At 52.2% G+C, this 21466-nt stretch overlaps 2 protein-coding genes across 4 annotated transcripts; both read left to right on the forward strand.

The window, feature by feature from the left end:
* The first annotated feature begins 6582 nt into the window (after positions 1 to 6582).
* Positions 6583 to 11685, forward strand: Atp6v0c (ATPase H+ transporting V0 subunit c). Its single transcript, XM_052759141.1, has 3 exons — positions 6583 to 6797; positions 10672 to 10855; positions 10946 to 11685. The coding sequence occupies exons 1-3, from the start codon at positions 6719 to 6721 to the stop codon at positions 11148 to 11150; spliced, it is 468 nt and encodes a 155-aa protein (XP_052615101.1). The 5' UTR covers positions 6583 to 6718; the 3' UTR covers positions 11151 to 11685.
* A 36-nt stretch (positions 11686 to 11721) lies between these two features.
* Amdhd2 (amidohydrolase domain containing 2) lies at positions 11722 to 21374 on the forward strand. 3 transcript variants are annotated; one of them, XM_052759140.1, is made up of 11 exons: positions 11784 to 11968; positions 12217 to 12353; positions 12432 to 12571; positions 18416 to 18470; positions 18589 to 18801; positions 18879 to 18967; positions 19050 to 19194; positions 19265 to 19376; positions 19433 to 19584; positions 20434 to 20535; positions 21124 to 21374. In XM_052759140.1, the coding sequence occupies exons 1-11, from the start codon at positions 11886 to 11888 to the stop codon at positions 21210 to 21212; spliced, it is 1317 nt and encodes a 438-aa protein (XP_052615100.1). In that variant the 5' UTR covers positions 11784 to 11885; the 3' UTR covers positions 21213 to 21374. The 3 variants fall into 3 exon arrangements, with proteins under 3 accessions (XP_052615098.1, XP_052615100.1, XP_052615099.1); XM_052759139.1 differs by having other exon boundaries at positions 19265 to 19372; positions 19516 to 19584; XM_052759138.1 differs by lacking the exon at positions 12217 to 12353 and having other exon boundaries at positions 11722 to 11968; positions 19265 to 19372; positions 19516 to 19584.
* Positions 21375 to 21466: the final 92 nt, after the last annotated feature.

Below are 21466 nucleotides of genomic sequence, written 5' to 3' on the forward strand. Positions count from 1 at the left end.
GGAGTAAATGAAGAATGGAGAAGAACCACTGTGAGGATTATCAGATGTCTCCAGTCATCTTGGTTCCTGTGAAACGTAAAATTCAACATCAAAAGCAAACATAGCTGGAGAGATGGCTCAGGGGTTAAGAGCACGGGGCTGCTCTTCCAGAGGACCCTGGTTCAATTCCCAGCAACCACATGGCAGCTCACAACTGTCTGTAACTCCAGTTCCAGTGGATATGACACCCTCACACTAATGCACATAAAAGAAATCATTTTTTTTTAAAGAAGGGCGGTGGTACATACACCTTTAATCCCAGCACTTGGGAGGCAGAGGCAGGCAAATCTCTGTAAGTTGGAACCTAGCCTGATCCACAGAGTGAGTTCCAGGACAGCCAGGACTGTTGCACAGAAAAACTTTGTCTCAAATTTAAAAAAAAAAAAAAAATCAAACTCAAACTCACATTTCTCATTCAAAATGAGACTGTTACTTGGACATTTGCATAAGTTAATATTAACATTCTTTCCTAATGCTTTCTACTTTTTTTATGTTGTGATACTGAGAATTTTTTGGTTTTTCGAGACAGGGTTCCTCTGTGTAGTTTTGGTGGCCAGTCCTGGATCTCACTCTGTAGACCAGGCTGGCCTCGAGCTCACCGATATCGGCCTGGCTCTGCTTCCCAAGTGCTGGGACTAAAGGCGGTGTGCCACCACTGCCCGGCCAATACTGAGAATTTGATGTAGTGTCTTACACATACCACTGAGTTATATCCCCAGACTTTTTTTTTTTAACTTTTTTGCTTGAGACATGGTGTCCCTAAGGTGCCCAGGCTATCCTTCAACTCACTCTGTAGCCTAGACAGGCCTTGAACTTGTTGTCTTCTTCCTCAGCCTCCCAGGTAGGTGAGATTACAGGCCTGCACCACAAGGCCTAGCAGAACATTTTTTCTTTGAACGGTGCAGAAATGCTCACCTGCCCTGTCTAGTTCCTTGCTGTGAGGCTTCTGGGCACAGTTCCTGCCCTGTGCCTGAAGCCTGAAGCTGCTCTGGGACCCCGTTTGCTTCTCCATGAAATAGTGACTGTCCTCTTCTTCCCTAGTTCTCTTTCCCATATTGGCTAGAGGGTGGACCATGGCCTGTGATCTTCCCCTTTGCTGCTTCTTAACTCAAGGCTTTCCTGCTGTATCCAAGATTTCTCCAGAGGATGCTGGGAGGCCTGGCCCCCTTAGAGAAGGCCCTGTCTACTAGGCCAGGAGGTACTTGATCCCAGGGCTACCCCAGCATAGCTACAGTGAGCACTGGTTTTCTGCAGTTCCTCAGATGGATCCAGAACCTCTGTTAGGAAGCTTTGTAGCTCCTAAGGAAAACTCTGCTGTTCTGATGTCCACTGTGGACTGTCAGCCCTCCAGGGCAGGAGTGCAGCTGACTGCAGAATTAACAACTGCTGCATGGCTGGTGCAGGGCCGTTCCCAAGGTTTGTCCTGCACCCCCAGAATTCCCTAAAATAGCTCTTTCCTCTTACTGCCAGCGCTCAGAACCATGATTGGCACCAAAACACAGATGAACCACACTTGTAATCTCAAGATTTGAGAGTTAAAAGCCAGAGGATCGGGTTCAAGACCACCCTAGGGGGGCTGGGGAGATGGCTCAGTGGTTAAGAGCACTCACTGATTGCTCTTCCAGTGGTCCTGAGTTCATTTCCCAGCAACCACATGGTGCCTCACAACCACCTGTAATGAGATCTGGTGCCCTCTTCTGGCCTACAAAGACACATGCAGGCAGAACACTGTATATATAATAAATAAATACATCTTAAAAACAACAACAACAAAAAACCACCCTAGGTCACATAAGGTCCTCCCACACACACAAAACAATAAAAACTGGGTTTGTCTTCTTCCTGTCTTAAAACCTTTTCATATTTTAAGACTTAGAGGACCAGCTTTTCCTAGGACCCCAGGATGGAGCCCCCAACCACTCCTCCATCTGTACCCACCCCTACATCTAGCAACTCCATTTCTGACTTAGTCTTAGAGATTTGTTCAGGGACATGTTTGCTCCCACAATAGTCTCCCGGCTCATCTTTGCTTTCCAGATACTCAGTGTGTTCCCGTTATCAAGTGGGGAGACATAGGGTCAAAGGCAGACGGGGGAGGGGGGGGTGGGGGCACAAAAACTGAGGCTTTATTCAGCACCTGACAGGCTGCTTCCATAGCCAAGCTTACAATAAACTGGCTTTATTCTGAGAGCCTCACACTGCCCCCTAGTAGCAGAACTGCCTCTGCCTGCCTGTTCGCCTTCGGAGAGGAAGAACCAGTCAGGCCCCTTGTACCAACTCTTGAAGTTCGGAATTTTTGCTAGAAGTGAGAGGTTGCCCTGTCTTTGGGACCGTTCTAGCTGCCCTGCCTTGTAAAATACGTATCTATTGTCTCTCTTCGTGGTCTTATATGCAGATTTGCAAACCACCCTTGCCTATTCAAATTGTCCAGGAGCCAAGCAGCAAGAGGCAGATCCTGTGTTTATAGGACTTTATTTATTCATTCATTCATTCATTCATTTATTTATTTATTTTATCTATTTTTATTTTTAGACAAGGTCCTCCATATGTACGCTTTGGTTGTCCTGGAACTGGCTGTGAAGACCAGGCTGGCCTTGAACTCATAGAGATCCTCTTGCCCCTGCCTCCTCAGTGCTGGGGTTAAATGAGTGCGCCATGAGTAGCAAGGGTCTTATTTTGCTGTTTTTGTTTTTTTTTTAATTTGTGTGGGCGTTTTGCCTGCATGTATGCATGTGCACCACGAGACCAGAAGATGACGTCGGAGGGATCCCTTAGAACAGGAGTTAGAACTGCGAGGTGTCTTGTGGATACTTGGCACGGAACCCCGGCCCTCTGCCAGAGCAGCCAGTGCTCTTAACCACTGAGCCATCTCTCCAGCCCTGTTTTTATTTCTTTGATCCTTATTCTATAAGGTATTTATTTCTCGTGCTCAGGATTAAATTCAGGACCCCATGCATGCTAAACACGCACACTACCATCAAGTCCACACCCCCTCCCCCACCAGCCTTATCTAATTTTTTGGATAAGATCTGCCTATATGGCACAGGGGTTACAGATGTGCACTACCATGCATGGCTCAACTATTTTTGAGTTAAAAAAAAAATAGCTGCCTTGAATCATGTTTCCATTCCCCAAAATAGTGCAATTATCTATGCTTTTTTTGTTTCCACCAGCCATGTCCAGGCCACACATGGTTCTCTGTCACCGGGGTCAGAGAGCACAGTGCCATGATGCCATCTCTTTATAGTCTTGTCTGTCCCATGTTCTTGTGTTCCTCTCCCCCGAGCCCCAGGCCTCCGTGGTGCCTTGGAAGGAGGCTGCTGGCAAGGTTCCTCCTGAGACACACAGTTCTTGATGTTCCCTGAAAGGCTGCTGCTTCTCCTTCCCCCCCTGCTTCCTGCCCCTCCTCTTCCTGCCCCCCCTGCTTCCTGCCCTCCTCTTCCTGCCCTCGCCTTCCTCTTCTTCCTATTTTTCTCTTCTCCTTCTCCCCCCCCTCCCCCCGCCCCTTTTCTTTTTGTTTGTTTGTTTTGAGACAGTACTCCAGGCTGGCCTTGAATTTTCACTATTTCTGCCTCAATCCAAAGTGTTGCATGACAGCTGTGGACTACCAAACCTGGCCTTGCCTTCCTTGGAATAGCTTCCCCGGAGTAAGTCCATCTTTCCAGGTTAAGGCTGTTTGGGATGTCATTAACTTTCTCTGCCTCCTTTTCTGGGATTTCTGGAAAGAACCATGGGCTGAGGGTCCCACCTTCCATCTCTGTTCCTCTCATGGCTCTCCAACGTGCATTTTCCAAATCCCCTCTCTCTCAATGTCTGGAAATCCCCACTGACAGTGACAGAACTCATGACCTATGATTTCATGCCAAGGGGGGAAGTAACAGTGAGGGAGAAGGCAGGGATGCCCCTACAGTTTCTTTCCTAGAGTCCACTCAAAGTAAGGGCCCTGAACAGTGCCTGGAGATCCAGGTGGGAAGTATGAGATGGAATCAAGTGAAAGATGGTGGCTGAACTGGCAGTTTAGCCCACAAGCCCAGACCCTAAATCAGAATTCTAATCCCATCACTTGCTAGTTGGTGACTAGAGTGAGGGCTCTTAACCTTCCTAGGTTTGTGTCCCCACTGAATAAGAGTAGGTGTAGCAATGGCCTCAGATGCCTCAGCACATAGATGCTCTTAGCTGTGTTTCCTAAATTGGCTAGACACCCTGCTGGTGTCTGGAATACAAAAACTAAAGAGTCAAACAACCTCCACTGAAAGCAAGAAGGGGGTGTGAGGAAGACATTTAGAGAAGGGCAAGGAGAAACAGGAGGGGATGGCAGGAGGGCTTTCTGGAGGAAATGGGCTCTGAGTAATAAGTGAGGAGAAGAGGGAATTGGTGCTGGAGGATAAGAGACGGGCAAGGGGGAGCACACCAAGAAGTGTCTAGCATGTGATCAAGCACCAAAGAATTGTAGGATAGTCAGTGATGATTAGAAAAAAAAAAACTGTAAGGGCTGGAGCAATGGCTCAGTGGTTAAGAGCACTGTCTGCTCTTGCAGAGGACCTGGGTTCAATTCCCAGCAACCACATGACATCTCACAACCATCTGTAACTCCAGTTCCAGGAGATCTGGCACCCTCTCTGACTTCCTCCAGCACTAAACCACACAGGAAAAAAGAGCAGGGAGAGGGAGGAAGCATTGGAGACAGCCAATACAGAGGCCCAGTCAGTCAGCATAACTAGTGGCTCAGCTTGGAGGAGAAATAACAGTCAGCGTGACTTTGGCAAGGGCCAGAAGCTGGAGAGGGAGCGGTGAAGCGGTGGAGACATGGGTGGAGGGAGCCCTAGGAATTGCTCTCTGTGGCCGCTTCTCTGAAACAAAAACAGACCTCTTCCATGGGCAAGTTTAAAGAGTGGTAGACCCAGCTCCGCTAAGTGGGGAAGGGGCACAGGGAGGTTTCTGTTGTGAAAAGTGGGGCTAAGAGTGTAGCAGGAGGGTCAGGATGGGAAGGTGTCTCCATTGCCTCCATGGGAAAGCTGAGGGTACTAGCACACAAACCCACTTGGAGAGCCCCGGTCTTGGAAGGTGCGCTTGAGCCTCAAGGGAAGGAGAAAGGAAAAGAGGCAGCCAGAGTTGACAGGTGGGGGGAAGGCAGGTAGCTGGGGTGCCTAGGCTGCTGCAGGGGTATCAGTAGGGCAAAGGCAGCCTCAGCCACTCCATTGCTAGGGAAACCAGTCCTCCATCAGCAGTCCAGAAAGGAGGCCCTGCAGGTGTGGGCCTTGCATGGGTGCTAGAAGGACAAGCAGACCTTTCTGAAACTTTCAGAAACCTGGGTTACCTTTCACAGGTATTAATGCTGACATGCCGTCAAAAAAAAAAAAGTTATGCTAAGCACTCAAGAGGCAGACAGGCCTGGTCTACATGGCAAATTCCAGGTTAGCCAGAGCTACACAGTGAGACCCTGTTTCAAAAATAAAACAGTACTGGCTGCTCTTCCAGAGGTCCTGAGTTTAATTCCCGGCAACCACATGGTGGCTCACAACCATCTAATGCCCTCTTCTGTCATGCAGGCATTCATGCAAATAGAGCACTCATATACATAAAATACATAAATAAATAAATAAACAAATCTATTAAAAGCATAAAATAATAGCCTGGTGGTGGCACATGCCTTTAATCCCAGCACTCGGAAGGCAGAGGCAGGTGGATCTCTGTGAACTCGAGGCCAGCCTGGTTTACAGAGCAAGTTCCAGGACAGCCAGGCCATGCAGAGAAACGCTGTCTCGAAAAAACAAAAACAAACAAATAAATAAAAGAAAACAGAAAAAAAAAAAGTCATGCCTACATCTCAACTGATGTCAGGGTCCCTAGTGCAAGAAGAGGGGGAGGGGACAGGTGATGGGATTCCTTCCCCCTCCCCCCCTGGAATCAAAGGGAAAACGTGGGCCTGGATCTGCAGGAGACTGGGTATGGAATGGAAGGAGGTGAACACCTAGGGTTGTTGCACTTTAAACCCGGCGGGGTGGGGCGTGGCATTCCTGGGGGCTGGGGGAGAGAGCGAAGCCCCACACTAGGGATTTCCTCTGTTATGGGATTCTGTAGTGCCATTACTTTAATCTAGCTCTCCGGGCAAAGTGAGAACCTGAGCCCTGTACAGAAGTGCCTAGGACTCTTGGGCAGGGAACGCAGGGAAAACGCAACCGGGTACTCGAACACCAGCAAGCGCCGCGCAGCCGCAGAGAAGGCGGGCTAGCATAGGCTCCACCTTGTATGCTAATACGGCGAGCTACGGCCCCGCCCCGAGGGCCGGTGGGCACAACACGGTAGGGTCTGAGAAGACGTTGGGCACGGAGCAGGGAGCCTGCGGAGACCCAGGCCAGGCCGAGCGTTGGGCCCCGGGCCCAGCGAGCTGGTGGCAGGGCCCAGCCGCTGTCCAAGGGCTCGCCGGCGAGCCTGGAACCTCGCCCCCCCCACCGGCGCAGAGTGGTACAACCCGCAGGGGCGGAGCCCAGATCATGTGACGCGAGCGCGGCCGCCATCTTGCTCTGGCGGTGCTGGTATTTAGAGCGCAGCGGCTGACTGGCGGCGCGTCGCCTTCGCAGCAGGCCGCCTCGAGAATCTTCGCTCGCTTGCCCGCTCGCTCTCCCCGCTGTCCCACCCCCGCCGCCGGCTGAGTTTAGCCCTCTCCCCGCTTGCAGACATGGCTGACATCAAGAACAGCCCCGAATATGCCGCGTTTTTCGCTGTCGTAGGCGCTTCGGCCGCCATGGTCTTTAGCGGTGAGCATCGCAGCAGGAGGAGCAGGGGGGTGCCGAAGCGGTGCGGGACTCGAGCCCGCTGCTCACTGGGGGCTGGGCGTGACGTCACCGTGACGTCATCCCCGGCCCTGTGGGTGTCGGGCCTTGCGGGTGGGGGTCAGGCCCCATGGCGGCTGGGGACAGTGGAATGTGCGGAGCACAGGGCTTGCGGGCGTGATCGGGGTGCGGGTTTCTACCAGCCTGCCAGCCAAGCCTCGTTTGTGCGGGGGGTGGGGCGGTGGTGTGGCTGCCATTTTAGAGCCCCGGGAAGTAGGCAGGAGGGTGGGGTGGGGGCGCGGGGGGCGGCGCACGATCCTGGGCTGGCTCCTGCGCCTGCTCCGCATCCCGCATTCTGCGGGCAGGTGTGACATCACATCTTGAAAGGCGCCAGTTCGTAGGCTGCGGCGGGCCCCGTACGGGAGTCCCTTGGCCTCTTGACCAGAAGGAGCCTATGTCCCCGCTAAGGTCCAAAAACCCTGCTTTTATGGCGGCCGAGCAGCTGGGGGTCAGGTGGGTCTGTACCCCTGGGTGAGGCAGGTGTTTCCGGTTGAGACTTGTCTTGGTTTCCCAATAGTTCTGTCATCGGTGTGGGTTGGTTGGGAAAACTGGGCTGAGGGGTTGGTCCTGGGAACCTGCAAGGACTCAGATTAAGAGTCTGTGGAAGTGGGGTTCGTCTAGGAAGGAGCACCTGAGTGGATGCTTGCTTGAGTGGATGCTTGCTGAGAGTGTGTTTTGAGGTAGGTGAAATGGTGGCATTAGAGTTCAGCATTTATGTGATTAGGTCTTTGATCTTCAGTCCTGGCCCTAATGAATGGATGAGTGAATGAATGACCTTCCTCTTCTAGGGGGGTGAGGGGCTGGAACTGGTAGATGCTGCCTTGCTCAGAGAAGGAAGAGCCTGACAAGGTTCTTGATGGCACCTTGCTTTTGAAGTTGGGCCTTGACAGTTCTACGGTGTCAAATGTAGTGAAAATTGGTCTTCCTGGGAGAAAAGCCTTTGGGCCAGACCCAAGAATGTGGGATTGAGGGAGGTAAGTCACAGCCCCCAGGGACTGGTCTGGCCTGGTCTGGACCTCCTCTGGAAGGTCTGGTCTTTGGCTTAAATGACCTCGCCCTGCCCCACCCTATCTGGCAGATGGAGAGGCTGGCCCTCTGTGCAGGTAAATGGAGAGTTTGAACTCCAAACAGTGTCTGTTGACTGTAAACACCTGTAGGGTGCAGATTGGGGTGGGAGATTGTCTGTCTTGGTGACCTCCCCTGCCTGGGCCTGTCAGGTGCTGCTGAGAGGGCCTTGCTCTTCCCACGTCACTGGCTTAAGGGATCATTTGTGGTGGGAGATGTGGTCTGGACTTCTCCTTTCCTCCTCCATACCCATGCCTGTTTTCCCCACACTTGAGGGCTCCTTAGAGAAGGTTGCCAAGCATTTCCTTCTGCCCTTTGCCCCCAGAATATGTCCATAGGTTCCCCCAATTTGGCCACCTGTGATTGCTTTTTGTGGTTGTCACTCATTCATACATTAATTCAGCAAATCCTTTCTTGAGTTCTTACTGTGTCCCGGATACTGGGGGAACATCAGTGAACGAAACAATATCCCTGACCTGTGGAGCTCATGATGTCTAGCTCTCATGATGGCTCCTGCAACTCCAAATTTGTCCAGAGTTCTTTTCTGCACCCAGCTTCTTGAACCTGTTCTATCATTTGCATGTGCCAAATCTGGCCAACAGGTGTCTCTGCACTATTGAAAACTGGGTATTGCTGGTCTAGGCTTTCCTTCCTGACCCTAGCTTCTGGACACTGAAACCTACATGCTATCAGTACCATTCCTTCAAACAAGCCTCTCAGTCCTGTGGAGGTTAGCCTCTTACTTGGCCAGCTGAATCACCTTCATTTTTTTCCTTCCAAGCTTGCTATTTTATAGCATGTCTCTGTCCTGCCACTACCTAAAGAAATCTCTCTGGCCTCTGGTGTTGCTGCTGGGGGACTCACTCGAAGCTTAGTCTCAGTGACTGGCCCCATGGCCTCTCAGACTTAACTAGCCAAGTTTAAAGACCATTGTTCTTTAACTAAATGAAGTCTGCACACATTTTTGAGGCCTCCATTCCCTGCTCACATTTTAGCTTCCCTTTTTTTCTCATGACAAATATCCTGTTGGTTCTTTCTTCATCATGTTCTCCATGAAACTGCCAGTTGCTTCTTTTCTATGACTCTCCTCCCCCCGGCCCCTGTATTTGCTCGGTTTCCTGCAAATGCCTCCAGACCCTGTTCTCTCTGCTCCGTTGCATTGGTCTTGTCAGAAGCTCTCCCTTCTGCAGTCTATCAGGCTTAGCCTTCTGGACACCTGCTACTGTTGGGGCCTAGGCTGATTTTATCTCCTATTGCCTTGGCCTCTGATGGCGTCCCCGTTTCTCATCACCTCTCTTCCTGCCACCCATTCTTCGGCCCCATGATGTACCTACGTACTCTGGGGAAGGACTAACTCAGCTCCTTGCCTTTTTCAGAGTCCTACCTTTTGGGGTGCAGAATTCATTGTGTTCGGTCCACACCTTCACCCCATGGCAACCTGTATTCTCAATGTTTAGTACCGTGTTCTCAGGAGTGGGAGCCCTTGGGGCACTCACCTTTTGCACTGTGATGAAGCTGAGTGTGAACTTGGCTTGCACTAGGAGCCTAAGAAATGTATTGTGACCAGAACGGTTCCAGGAAGTATCTTCTGAAATGGACCCAGGACTTGAAACCTAAGGTGATGCAAGTCTTTGTCGGGCAGTGTCTGGGCATCTAAAGGTGCTGTAGAAGGGACAGGCTGTCTGTCCTAGTCCCTGCCTCTTCCAGGTGATCTCATCTAGCACTGTCTTGCTTGGTGCCTGAATGTGCTGTCAAGAGTCTTGCCCTCTGCCCGGTTTTCCTTTGCTGTGCCGCTTAACCTTCTCTCCTCACTCTGTGATCCTCTCAGACCCTTCTCCCCTTGGTGGAGCTCCCCTACTCCATTTTCTTCCCTTCCTGGATGTGTTAATGTGTTGACTCACTGTCTTCTTGCTGTTCCTTTGCCCTACTCAGCACCGGGCACACAGTAGGAATATTTGTGGTCCATCGCGATCAACAAATTATGTAGAGTGACTGGGGCTGTTTATGTCCTTTTTACCTCTGGCCTGTGTTTCTGTGCATGGGGTTATAGACTGCTCCCAGAATGGCTATGGCATGGGCGCCCTGGACAGACACAGTGTGGAGACTGCCCGTGTCACCTGTATAAGTAGTTGAATATTTCTTACAGGGTCTGGAGAACAAGGCCTGGAGACAGGAGAGGGAAAGAGTCCTGAAAGGAAGGCAGCATCTCCTGGGGCAGTTGGAGTGGGGGGACACCTTCTGAGGAGACAGGTCACCCTGTTGTCCTGTAGTGGAAGGCTTGAAGGCCTCACTGCAGGCAGGGACTGACTGTCCCTAGATTGGCCGCTAAGGCAGCTGAGCGGTCGTCCTCCTGTGCTTGAAGTGCCTGCAGCTTAGGGTGAGACAGATGCTCAGAGTCTCAGGCAAGGCTTTCCTTGGCCCATCTGCCTCTTTTCCTTGTGACTGTGTTGCCAGAGGTCACAAGCTAGAGAAGGGGAATGCTAGGGAACAAAGGCTGGTTTCACAGCAAACCAGGAGCCCTGGTGACCACAAGAACTCTTGCAGGCAGAAGTGGACTCAGAGGCTGGGGCTCTGGCTCTGCTAGTGGACAGGGAAGTGGCTGTAGTGGAAGGGATTCTCCCAAGGGGGCTCCTGCCTGGATGCCTGTCTTCAGTTCCCCCAGTGGGTGGTAACTTGGAGAGCCTTCCCAACGTGTTTCCGTCTGCTCTGGGCTCACTTCATCTCTCCTCCACAGCCATGGGAGCCGCCTATGGCACAGCCAAGAGTGGTACCGGCATCGCAGCTATGTCGGTCATGAGGCCAGAGCTGATCATGAAGTCCATCATCCCAGTGGTTATGGCGGGGATCATCGCCATCTATGGCCTGGTGGTGGCAGTACTTATTGCCAACTCCCTGACTGATGGCATCACCCTCTACAGGTGAGTGCAGGGCCTGTACTGTCAGGCGAAGGGCATCATTTCCCTGTGGACAGGCAGATTGCTGACAACCTGTATCTCTTCTCTTCCCAGGAGTTTTCTTCAGCTGGGTGCTGGCCTGAGTGTGGGGCTGAGTGGCCTGGCTGCTGGCTTTGCCATTGGCATCGTGGGGGATGCCGGTGTTCGGGGCACTGCCCAGCAGCCACGACTGTTCGTGGGCATGATCCTGATCCTCATCTTTGCAGAGGTGCTCGGCCTCTACGGTCTCATCGTGGCCCTGATCCTTTCCACCAAGTAGCCCTTTTCCACCACCAGTCACAGGATAGGATGTAAAGACCACCCCTCCTCATTCCAGAACGAACAGCCTGACACACGCACGGGCAGCTGCCCCCTCAGTAGTTGGTCTTGTAAATGCGCAGTGTCCTAGTGCCCATTGTCTGTTGCCCCCGCCTGGCCCCTGCCGCCCCGTGCTGTGGACATCTGGGCCCACTCATCTCCCATCCAGGCCCCTGACCAGTGAGGACGTCAGCCTCTGGCTACCCCCCATCGCCCTAGAGTGCTCTGTGTATAAGGATAAATTAGAGTTGTCATTTTTCTCTTCACTGGATGTTTATTTATAAAAGATTTGACCTATTCATGCGTCTGTGGAGCAGCCCTGTCTCCCAACTATATAGTAATCATTAGTAAAGTGTTGCCTTGTGGGGTTCCTGTTGCTGAGACTCCTTGGATGGAGCCACCCTCCCCCAGCCCTGGACAGCCAGGATGGAGGGTAGAGTGTTACTGCTCGTCAAGGCTGGCTCCCAGCTGTGTCCAATAAAACTTCTTGGATGTGACTGGCTTGTGTTCTGGCGCCTCTGTGGGCTGAGTGGGCGGGTTGCTGTATCATGTGGTCTGTGGTCACGTGGGTGCGGATCCCACGTGATAGCCTGTCTGTTGAGAGTCACGTGGTGCGGCCTGTCCCTGCTTCCGATTTCCAGTGCACCGGGACCTGCGGGCTTTCGCCCAAAGCCTGCTGGGTTCGGCACGACTCAGAATGCGTTGCGGCCAATTTGCAGCGGTGGCCCCGGTGCGCCAGTTCACCAACTGCCGCATCCTGCGCGGCGGCACGCTGCTCAGGTCTGGGCTGCGGGGTTTGGCCCGGTGTAGACTGGTGAAACCGCAGCGTGGGGTTCAGGGATGGGGCGGAGTGTAGGGCCTGAGAGCGATAGGGCTGGGTCGGGTGTGGGAACCAGGAATGTGGAGGGCAGGACTAACCTGGGAGTGTGGCTGGGGACCAAGTAGAAGAGGGTGCAGGGAGCGAGATGGAGCTAGGGGTCGGTTCCAGGGCCTGGTGGTGACCCGAGTGCCGACTGCTCTGCCCTCAGGGAGGATCTGTGGGTGCGCGGGGGCCGCATCCTGGACCCAGAGAAGCTGTTTTTTGAGGAGAGGCGCATGGCTGATGAGCAGCGGGACTGCGGAGGCCACATCCTGGCTCCCGGCTTTATCGATGTGCAGATGAACGGTGCGGCCTGGCTTGGGCCAGGGAACCTAGGGGAGGAGCTCTGAGCATTGTGCTACCCCTTGTTTTCTGTGGCCACAGGTGGATTTGGTGTTGACTTCTCCAGGGCCACGGAGGACGTGGGTTCTGGGATCGCCCTAGTGGCCCAGAGGATCCTGTCCCACGGTGTCACCTCCTTCTGTCCCACCCTGGTCACTTCCCCACCAGAGGTTTATCACAAGGTGAGATGAGGCTGCTCTGCCCCCGAGCAAAGGGACCCCTCCCTCCAGGGGCGGTAGCATTTATTTCTGAATCAGGCCTAGCCTCTGGCCTCCCCTCCACTTGGTTGTGAGGGGACCTTCCTCCCTCCCTCCCTCCGTGTCTGTCTCTCTGTCTTTGTCTCTCTCTGTCTCTCTCTGTCTCTCTCTCTCTGTCTCTCTCTCTCTGTCTCTCTCTCTCTCTCTGTCTCTCTCTCTCTGTCTCTCTCTCTCTCTCTCTCTCTCTCTCTCTCTCTCTCTCTCTCTCTCTCTCTCTCTCTCTGGTTCTGTCGTGCCCTGCCTGGTCTCTGCAGCTGGTCTCTCACCATCCTGTCTGCCACACCCTCCCAACGCCCTGGAGGCAGCCTCTGGACCTCCTGAATTAAGGTTGCCTGGAATTCTGCCACAGCCATTGTCTCTAGTCAGGCTCTTCCTCCCTAACCTGCCTGTATTATGTGACTCACATAAAGAAGCTGCTCTTCCTATGTCCTGCCTACTGCCCTGCTCCCCCAGCCTTCTGCCTTCTATCCAGAGGGCTGTTGTCTTTGGTCCAGTGTTCCTGTGAAGGCTTTCCCACGTTTCCCAGTCTTAACTTAGCTTGTTTAGCGTGTTGTCTCAGCGCCGTTCAAGAGCAGTTGGTGTGCATTCTGCCCATTTATCCCTCAGTCCTGAACTCCTGCTGAAGTGTGGCGTTCTCGTCTGCAGTGTAGCGCAGCTGATGAGTTTAGTAAATTAATGCTGTTAACCATACTTGAATGGGCTCTTTCTGTTCCTGCTCTCAGTTGTCTCAGCCAGCTTTTCTTTCAGTACAGGGTCCATTATGGAGTCAGGAGGTGTGTGACTGCCTGTGGTTCCCCTTCAGGGTACGTAGACACAGAATCAGAGTAGGAAGCCATGATTTACTGGCTGTGGACTGTGTTTTTCCTTCCATAGGCTTTACTCTGGCCTCTTGCAACCCTTGGAAGACTTGGGACAACCTTACTCACTTCTGAGCCTCAATTTCATTAAACCTAGAGTGAGAACAGTCAGTGGGTGCTTGACACATACTAAGCTGAGCATTCCTTGAATGTTAACTAGAGAGGTCTTTCTGGAAGTTTCCCACAGCTCTCCCACCCTGCTGTCAAAAGTGCAACCTGTTGTCTTACTGCAGATAGGCACTTGGTTCTGTCTGCTGACCTCACAGACTCTGGGTCTTGCCAGAGTAACCTTTCAAGGTGATAGGTACCAGGATGGTCCCCCTTCACCACCACATTCCCTTCCTGCCAGTCAAGCTGCTTCTCTCTCCCCCAGGCACATGCCAGCAGCCTCAGGCATCCCCTCTCCTCCCCCCGCTCTTCCAGGAAGGCCTGTTCTCCTGTTAGCCCCGCCCCCATGCTCCTTCACACCACGTGGTGCAAGGCAGTGGCTCTCCCTCAGTAGGAGTAGTGGCTAACATTCCTAAAGTTTTCTTTCTGGCACCCCACTGTAGACCTCGGAAAACACTTTTAGCATGAAGGCCTTGGGAGGCAGGTAGGAAGTGATGGCAGAGAGTGGGCAGCTTTGAGTATAAAAACATATGCCCCATTGTTTTAGAAACCAGGAGACTACCCTCAACCACCCCCCACCCCCACCCCCCATGTTCCCTAACTTCCTCCAGGCCCCCTTCTCACCAAGGGGCTTGTCCACTTGTCTAGGTACTACTTGGGTGTCTCCATCAAGGTCTGGTTCATTGAAAGTACCCCCTCTTTTCCTGAGGTTTACTCTTTTAGCTGTGCTTCAAGAAGGCAGATATGGAGCTGGAGAGATGGCTCAATGGTTAAGATCACTAGCTGTTCTTCCAGAGGTCCTGAGTTCAATTCCAGCAATCACGTGGCTCACAACCATCTATAATGAGATCTGGCGCCCTCTTCTGGCCTGCATGCATACATGCAGACAGAATACTGTATACATAATAAATATATAAATCTTAAAAAAAGAGAGAGAGAGCCGGGCAGTATTGGCGCACGCCTTTAATCTCAGCACTTGGGAGGCAGAGGCAGGCGGATCTCTGTGAGTTCGAGGCCAGCCTGGGCTACAGAGTGAGTTCCAGGAAAGGCGCAAAGCTACACAGAGAAACCCTGTCTCGAAAAACCAAAACCAAACAAACAAAAAAGGCAGATCTGAGGCCATTGTTTTAGCTGATGAAAGTCAGGCACCTCGGGCAGGGATGTCTGCCACCCTGCCCACCCCTGCATTCCTCTCATTCCCTTCCGCTCCAGCCTCTGCCTCTGTTTACCCTGTCCTCTCTGAGGTGCTCTCTTTGTCTTTCCAAGTGCTTTTCTAGAAGATAGTGGGTGTCTGTGTACGTGTGCCCGCATTCACGCGCTCCACGGTATGCAAGCAGAAGGCAACAGCTTACGGCAGTCGATGCGCTCCTTCCGTCGTGTGGACCCTGGCAGCCGAACTCGGGTCATCAGGCGGCTCAGCAGCAAGCGCCTTCACCCTCTGAGCCGTTTGCCATTTCACCTTGCCTTGCCTTTTTTTTTTTTTTTTTTTTTTTTTGAGCCAAGGACTTAATGTATTCTAGAATGAATTCACTTTGTAGTTGAGGCTCAAACCCACATCATGCCTAGCTGTTTCCTTATTTTTTAAGCTGCTAAGTCACCTGCAGGTGGTGGCAGCAGCTGCTGCTGCTTCTTTGAAGATTTATCATTTTCAATTATGTGCAGATATGTATGTCTGCATGTGAGTATGTGAGTACAGGTGCCCTCAGAGACTAGAGGGATCAGATTCCCCTGGGGCTGGAGTTAGAGATAGTTGTGACACCCCCCCCCCCCCATGTGGGCCCTGAGAACTGAACCTAGTCCTCTCCTGCAGAGTGGTTCACGCTCGTAAGCGCTGAGCCGTGTCCCATCCCTACCCTTGTTCTCGTTTGTCTGTTTCTGAGACAGTCTCTCTGGGTCGTCCTGGCTGTCCTGGAACTCACTATGTAGACCAAGCTGGCCTGGAACCCAGAGATCAGCCTGCTTCCGTCTCCTAGTGCAGGGGTTAAAGGCGTGCACCACCACTCCTGGCTGTACCTGTATCCCCCTGATCCATGGTTTTGGTTAGAGGTTTAGGAAGAAAATTTGTGTTTGGGGCTGGCAAATATCGAAGTACACTTACTTGCTCTTGCGGAGGATTTAGGTTTGGTTCCGAACACCCACATAACATGGCTCATAACTACTCTATAATTCCAGTTCCAGGGGATTTGTTGCTCCCTTTGGCCTCTACAGGCACCAGGAGGGCATGCATGTAGCTTGCAAGCATATATATACAGGCACTCATAAAATAAACATGTCTGTGGTACTGAGGATTGAACCCAGAACCCTGGACACGCTAAGCAGGTGCTCTGTCAGTGCCCTACATCTCCAAGCCCAAAACTATTGGGATGTGCCCGGCTGCACTTTACCCTTTTTGTTGTTGTTATTGTTGTTTTAAGATTAAATTTATTTATTATGTATACAGTGTTCTGCCTGCATGTATGCCTGCAGGCCAGAAGAGGGCACCAGATCTCATTACAGATGGTAGTGAGTCAGCATGTGGTTGCTGGGACTTGAACTCAGGACCCTTGGAAGAGCAGTCGGTGCTCTTAACCGCTGTGCCATCTCTCCAGCCCAACCCTTTTTGTTTTGATTGGGGGGGGGGTCTTGCTTTGTTGTATACAGGTCTCAAACTCTTGGACTCAATTGATCTCCCGAGTATGGGGACAACAAATAGACAGCATTGCACCAGCTTCTCTAGAGCGTTAAAAGAGTGCTGTGTCTACTGTCTTGTTTGTTTTAAGACAAGGTCTCTCTGTGGTCCTGTCGGTCTTGGAACTCCACATAGACTAAGCTAACCTTGAACTCACAGAGAGCTGCCTGGGACTGAAGTGCTGGGACTGAAGGAGTGTGACATGCCTGGCCTGTGTCTACTGTCTTTAGACTTCTCATATTGTAGCTAAGAAGTAGGAAGACATCTGTTTGTTCCTTGATCCTTTGTGAGGACTACTCTCTCTCTTTAGAAGCTTATAAGATGGTGTCATGCCATGGGGTTGAGGTGTCTATCACATTTTGCTGCCTGCTGGACATAATGGGAAGTTTTGCTTGAGGCTTTTTTTTTTTTTTTTTTAAGATTTATTTATTTATTATGTACACAGTGTTCTGCCTGAAGAGGGCACCAGATCTCATTTAGATGGTTGTGGGCCACCATGTAGGTACTGAGAATTGAACTCAGGACCTCTGGAAGAGCAGCCAGTGCTCCTAACAGCTGAGCCATCTCTCTGGCCCCCCAGCTTGAGGCTTTCTCAGCTTCTGTTGAATTGTTTCCTTGGTGACTGTTTTCCCATTTCACTGTCCTTTGGTGGGAGACCGAGTCTCCCGTTGGACTTTCTAGGTTTGTCCTCATTTCTTCTCACCTTCTTTCTTCTTGGCACTACTTTCTAGACATTTCCTCAGCTTCTATCTTGAGTTCATCCCGTGGGATTCTTGCACACCTTTGAGTTAGGATGAGCGAATGTTGCTCTCTGACATCCTGTTCTGCCTATTCATGGCTCTGAGACCTCATTGCCTGAGGGTGTCAGGGTTGGCTTTTTCCTGTGTCCTGTCTTGGCATCTTCTCTCTGCTGGCTTGCTCATCCTGGTGTTCCTTCCTCTGCGCCTTGGGGAACTCAGTGTGGGCTGTTTAGTGGCTAGCACTACCCGGCCACAAGGAACACCTACCCTTTGAGGGGAGCTTTGTTTTTGCTGCCAAGGTCCTGTCTCTGGGACTTGTGAGATTCCCTGGGAAGAGTCTTGTTTTGTTCAGAGGGAGCTATTATGAGACCCTTTTAGGACATAAACCTCAATATTTATATTCCACCTCACTTGCCTCTACTGAGGCCCCCTTTCCAGTCCTGCCCCCAGCCCGTTTTTCATGGTACCAGGTTCTGTGAGTTCTGATTTCCTGATGTGTCCAGAGTCCACCTGTTTGTTCCTCAGAGTCTGACTGACTGCCCTTCTCTCATTCTTTGTCTCAGATTTAAGTGTGGGGTTGGTTTTGGTTAATTTGAGACAGGGTATCATGTATCCTAGCCTGGCCATGAACTTATACATAGCTGACGCTGTCCTGCTGTCCTGCCTCTACCTGCCAAGTGCTTGGGATTGTAGACGTGCACTACCGTACCCAGCTTAAGGGTCTTAAATGTCCTTTATTTCTCTTGGGAATGAGTAATTCTAAGGGAGGGTATCACTGTTTTGTCTGGGGACTTCCATAGCTGAAGGGTCTGGAGGAAGGGTTATGGCTATACTTGGTCGTCTCCAAGACCAAGTGAGTGCTGCTGGTCACTTTTTCCTGAGACTGTGAACTTCCTGATCAGAATGGGCTGGGCTGTGGTGCTGATGCTGTCCCCACCTGCACTGAGTTCCCCAACCTCCAGCCCTCTGCTTCTGCCCTGCCTTCCTCCTGCCGCCCCATCCCGGCTTCCGTGCCCTACAGCTTAGGGAGGCTGCAGTCATTTTTTCAGGGCTTTGACCACTGTATCTTGGCTGCTTGGCAGAAGGCACTTTGAAGACCAGAGCAGGTTGGAGCAGCCCTTGGTGCTTCTGTGGCCTGGGGATGCTTTCACCTCCTGGTCCTCAGGGTAGGTTATCAAGTATTCCCTGTTGCCATTTCTTCCTGTTCCTGACCACTGGGGAGGGGGGGCCTTTATCCTTCTCCCAGCCCCAGTGGGGAAGGACAGTAAGGCTGGGCTGGGCTGGGCTGCCGCAGCCAGGGGCTTAAACCCTGACCTGAAGATCTGACCTTGGTTTAGCTGTGGCTTCTGGGTGCTGAGTTGTGGGGGGCAGAGCTTTAACAGATGGTTCCCCCTAGGTCCTTCCTCAGATTCCTGTGAAGAGTGGAGGTCCCCATGGGGCAGGGGTCCTCGGTGAGTGGTTAACATCCTTCAAAATGTCCAGTTGGGAAGGGAGGGCAGGTTGAGAGGGACTGGGGTAGGACTGCTAGGTGGGAATGCCTGCTAGAACCACCCTTGTCCCTTCCCTCAGGGGTGCATTTGGAGGGCCCATTCATCAGCCGGGAGAAGCGGGGTGCACACCCTGAGGCCTACCTCCGCTCCTTTGAAGCCAATGCTTTTCATGATGTGCTGGCCACATATGGATCCCTGGACAACGTCCGCATTGTGACACTTGCCCCTGAATTAGACCGGAGCCTTGAAGTGATCCAGGCATTGACAGCCCAAGGCATCTGTGTGTCTTTAGGTGAGAGGCCACTTGTCAGGGTTGCCTGCTCAAGGTTCTCAGCTGCTGCAGAAGCTGATCTTAGGTCCCCCATGCAGGGCATTCAGTGGCTGACCTGGGGGCTGCAGAAGTAGCAGTGCAGAATGGGGCCACCTTCATCACCCACCTCTTCAATGCCATGTTGCCTGTGAGTGTCACCCCGACTTGTGGACGGAAGGGGACTCAGTGGCCACTACCATCACTCAGTTATTCCCTCCTGCCCTACTTAGTTCCACCACCGTGACCCAGGCATAGTGGGGCTTCTCACCAGTGACCAGCTGCCCCCAGGCCACTGCATCTTCTATGGGATGATTGCTGATGGCATACACACTAACCCTGCAGCTCTGCGCATTGCTCACCGGGCTCATCCCCAGGGTGAGTAGCTGGGCAGGGTAGGGCAAGTAGGATAACAGCTGGCCAGGTCCTGAGCCACCTCCTCCCCCAGGGCTGGTGCTGGTCACTGACGCTGTCCCTGCCCTGGGCTTGGGCAATGGCCGCCATACACTGGGACAGCAGGAGGTGGAGGTAGATGGGCTAATAGCCCACATTGCAGGTGAGTGACTCCTGTACTCAAATACGTAGAGTCTCTTGGCTCTTCCCTGGAGTGGGGCAGAACTTGGGTATGCCCTGTTTGTCCACTGGGCTACCAGGCCCACAGAGACTCCCTCCTCCAATCCTGGCCTTTCTGCTCTCAAGGCACCAAGACACTATGTGGCAGTATAGCCCCCATGGATGTCTGCATCCGGCATTTCCTACAGGCCACAGGTCAGTAGGCTGGTGTTCCTAGGTGTCTGAGGGCAGAGGCTCTATCTGGGGAAAACTAGAAGGGAGGTAGAGAAATTGGGGTTCTGTGCTGACATCCTCTAACTACCTATAAGCTAGGAGCTGATTTCTGGTGGATGGAAATGACCATAGTCACTCCCAAATAGAGCTCAGGCTATGGAAGAATGGTGAACAGCCACTCACTAGGACCAGGATGATGAACAGTGTGAAGCTGTGACCTCATGGAGGAGCAGGGTCACATTGATCATAGAAGGACCAAGGCCTAGGCCCGTGGGATAGTGGAAAAGCTGCAGGGGCAGTATCCATGCGGGGGAGTGAAAGTGGTATTCTGGGGCCTGGAGCAGGTTCTGCCCCCAAAAATCTGTCAGCATGTCAAGGTTGAGTGTCATTCTAAATGTGGGAAATGTTAGAGCAAATAGGCTGGAGATGGCCTGGGACAAAGGAGATAACTGGATCCTGGCAAGAAGTGATACAGTAAAGTGAATATGGTCACTGGGCCTCAGGTTAGGCCCTGCTCAGAGTACAGGGTCCCATTTGGCATCTGGATTGGTGATATGGTGACTCAGGTATGACTTTTTTGCTAGAAATAGGCAGGAGAGTCTAGGACCACACAACAATGAACACACTCTAACACCCCATGTCTAGTCTGTTGAGAAAATAGGTTCCCTGTAGAGCTGGGATGATGAGTGGGCTGGGAAGAGAGTGGTGGGCAGTGTCTCCTAAGGCTAGGGGAGTGAGGGTCCTTCTTAAGCTGCTGCAGAGTCCAAGGCCATTCCTGGAGTTGCTTATAGGAAGGGCTGTGGCTGCTCACCACAGTGTGTTCCTGAGCAGGCTGTAGTGTGGAGTCGGCTCTGGAAGCTGCATCCCTCCACCCTGCCCAGCTGCTAGGGCTGGAGAAGACCAAGGGGAACCTGGACTTTGGTGCTGATGCAGGTGAGGCCCCATATAGGGCTCAAGGGGGTGGGTCTTTGCCCCTGCTTCTCAGGGGCGGTTCCCACCATAGACTTTTACCTTTATTTTTGTGTGTATCAGCACTCACTTGTAAGGTCAGAGGACAGCTTGCTATAGTTGGTTCTCTCCTACCACGTGAGTGCCAGGGTTCAAACACAAGTCAGCCTTGGAGGCAAGTCCCTTTACCCACTCAGCCATCTCCCAGCTGGCTCGGGTTTGTTTTCTTTTGAGACAGGGTCTTATTATGTAGCCCTGGCTGGCCTGCAACCCACTGTGTAGACCAGACTAGCTTCAAATTCATGGTAATCCTCCTACCTCAGCCTCCTGAGTTCTCGGATTATCGGCATGTGCTATTACACATTGGCTTCTGGCATCTAAGATCAGGCCAGGTGAGGTTTCAGGGATCACTTGTGCCCAGCTGTGACAAGTTGATGCTCTTGGCTCCAGCTCCTCTACGAATCCAAATCCTGTTCTTGGGCCTCAGTTTCCCCACTCAGTTATAAGGGATGACCACAGTAGGGGTATGGGTGGCCCTACTATGTCTCCCCTCACCTTCTGGTTCTGCCGCAGACTTTGTGGTGCTCGACGACTCCCTCCATGTCCAAGCCACTTACATCTCGGGTGAACTGGTGTGGCAGGCAGAGGAAGCTGGGCCGTGACTGAGGATCTTGGCTGGAAAGGACACGTGGCTGCAGCTGGACACTGACAGCCCAGGCAGTCCAGGGAGCTGGTTTCCAGTGAGCAAGCTGGGAGCCATGCCCCAGGTCTCACGCACAACCTCATCACTCCACGGAGGCATAAATACAGACAGTAGGACTTGACTTGTCTGAGTTGTGCTTTGAGTTATATTTAATGTTCAGCAGGGCTGCTGATAGTCACTGTTGCCCTGGGACCTTCTGGGATGGGATTTAGC

This window comes from Peromyscus californicus, unplaced genomic scaffold (assembly GCF_007827085.1).
Source record: "Peromyscus californicus insignis strain IS unplaced genomic scaffold, ASM782708v3 Scaffold_3__1_contigs__length_106647218, whole genome shotgun sequence".
Classification (NCBI taxonomy): Eukaryota; Metazoa; Chordata; class Mammalia; order Rodentia; family Cricetidae; genus Peromyscus; species Peromyscus californicus.

Bases quoted from the DNA above. Each gene is read 5' to 3' on its own strand.
- Atp6v0c (XM_052759141.1), top strand. From the start codon at position 6,719: ATGGCTGACATCAAGAACAGCCCCGAATATGCCGCGTTTTTCGCTGTC. The intron at 6,798-10,671 runs GTGAGCATCGCA...TCTCCTCCACAG, and splicing joins GGCCGCCATGGTCTTTAGCG to CCATGGGAGCCGCCTATGGC. The intron at 10,856-10,945 runs GTGAGTGCAGGG...TTCTCTTCCCAG, and splicing joins GATGGCATCACCCTCTACAG to GAGTTTTCTTCAGCTGGGTG.
- Amdhd2 (XM_052759140.1), top strand. From the start codon at position 11,886: ATGCGTTGCGGCCAATTTGCAGCGGTGGCCCCGGTGCGCCAGTTCACC. The intron at 12,572-18,415 runs GTGAGATGAGGC...GGTTCCCCCTAG, and splicing joins CACCAGAGGTTTATCACAAG to GTCCTTCCTCAGATTCCTGT. The intron at 19,377-19,432 runs GTGACTCCTGTA...GGAGTGGGGCAG, and splicing joins ATAGCCCACATTGCAGGTGA to AACTTGGGTATGCCCTGTTT.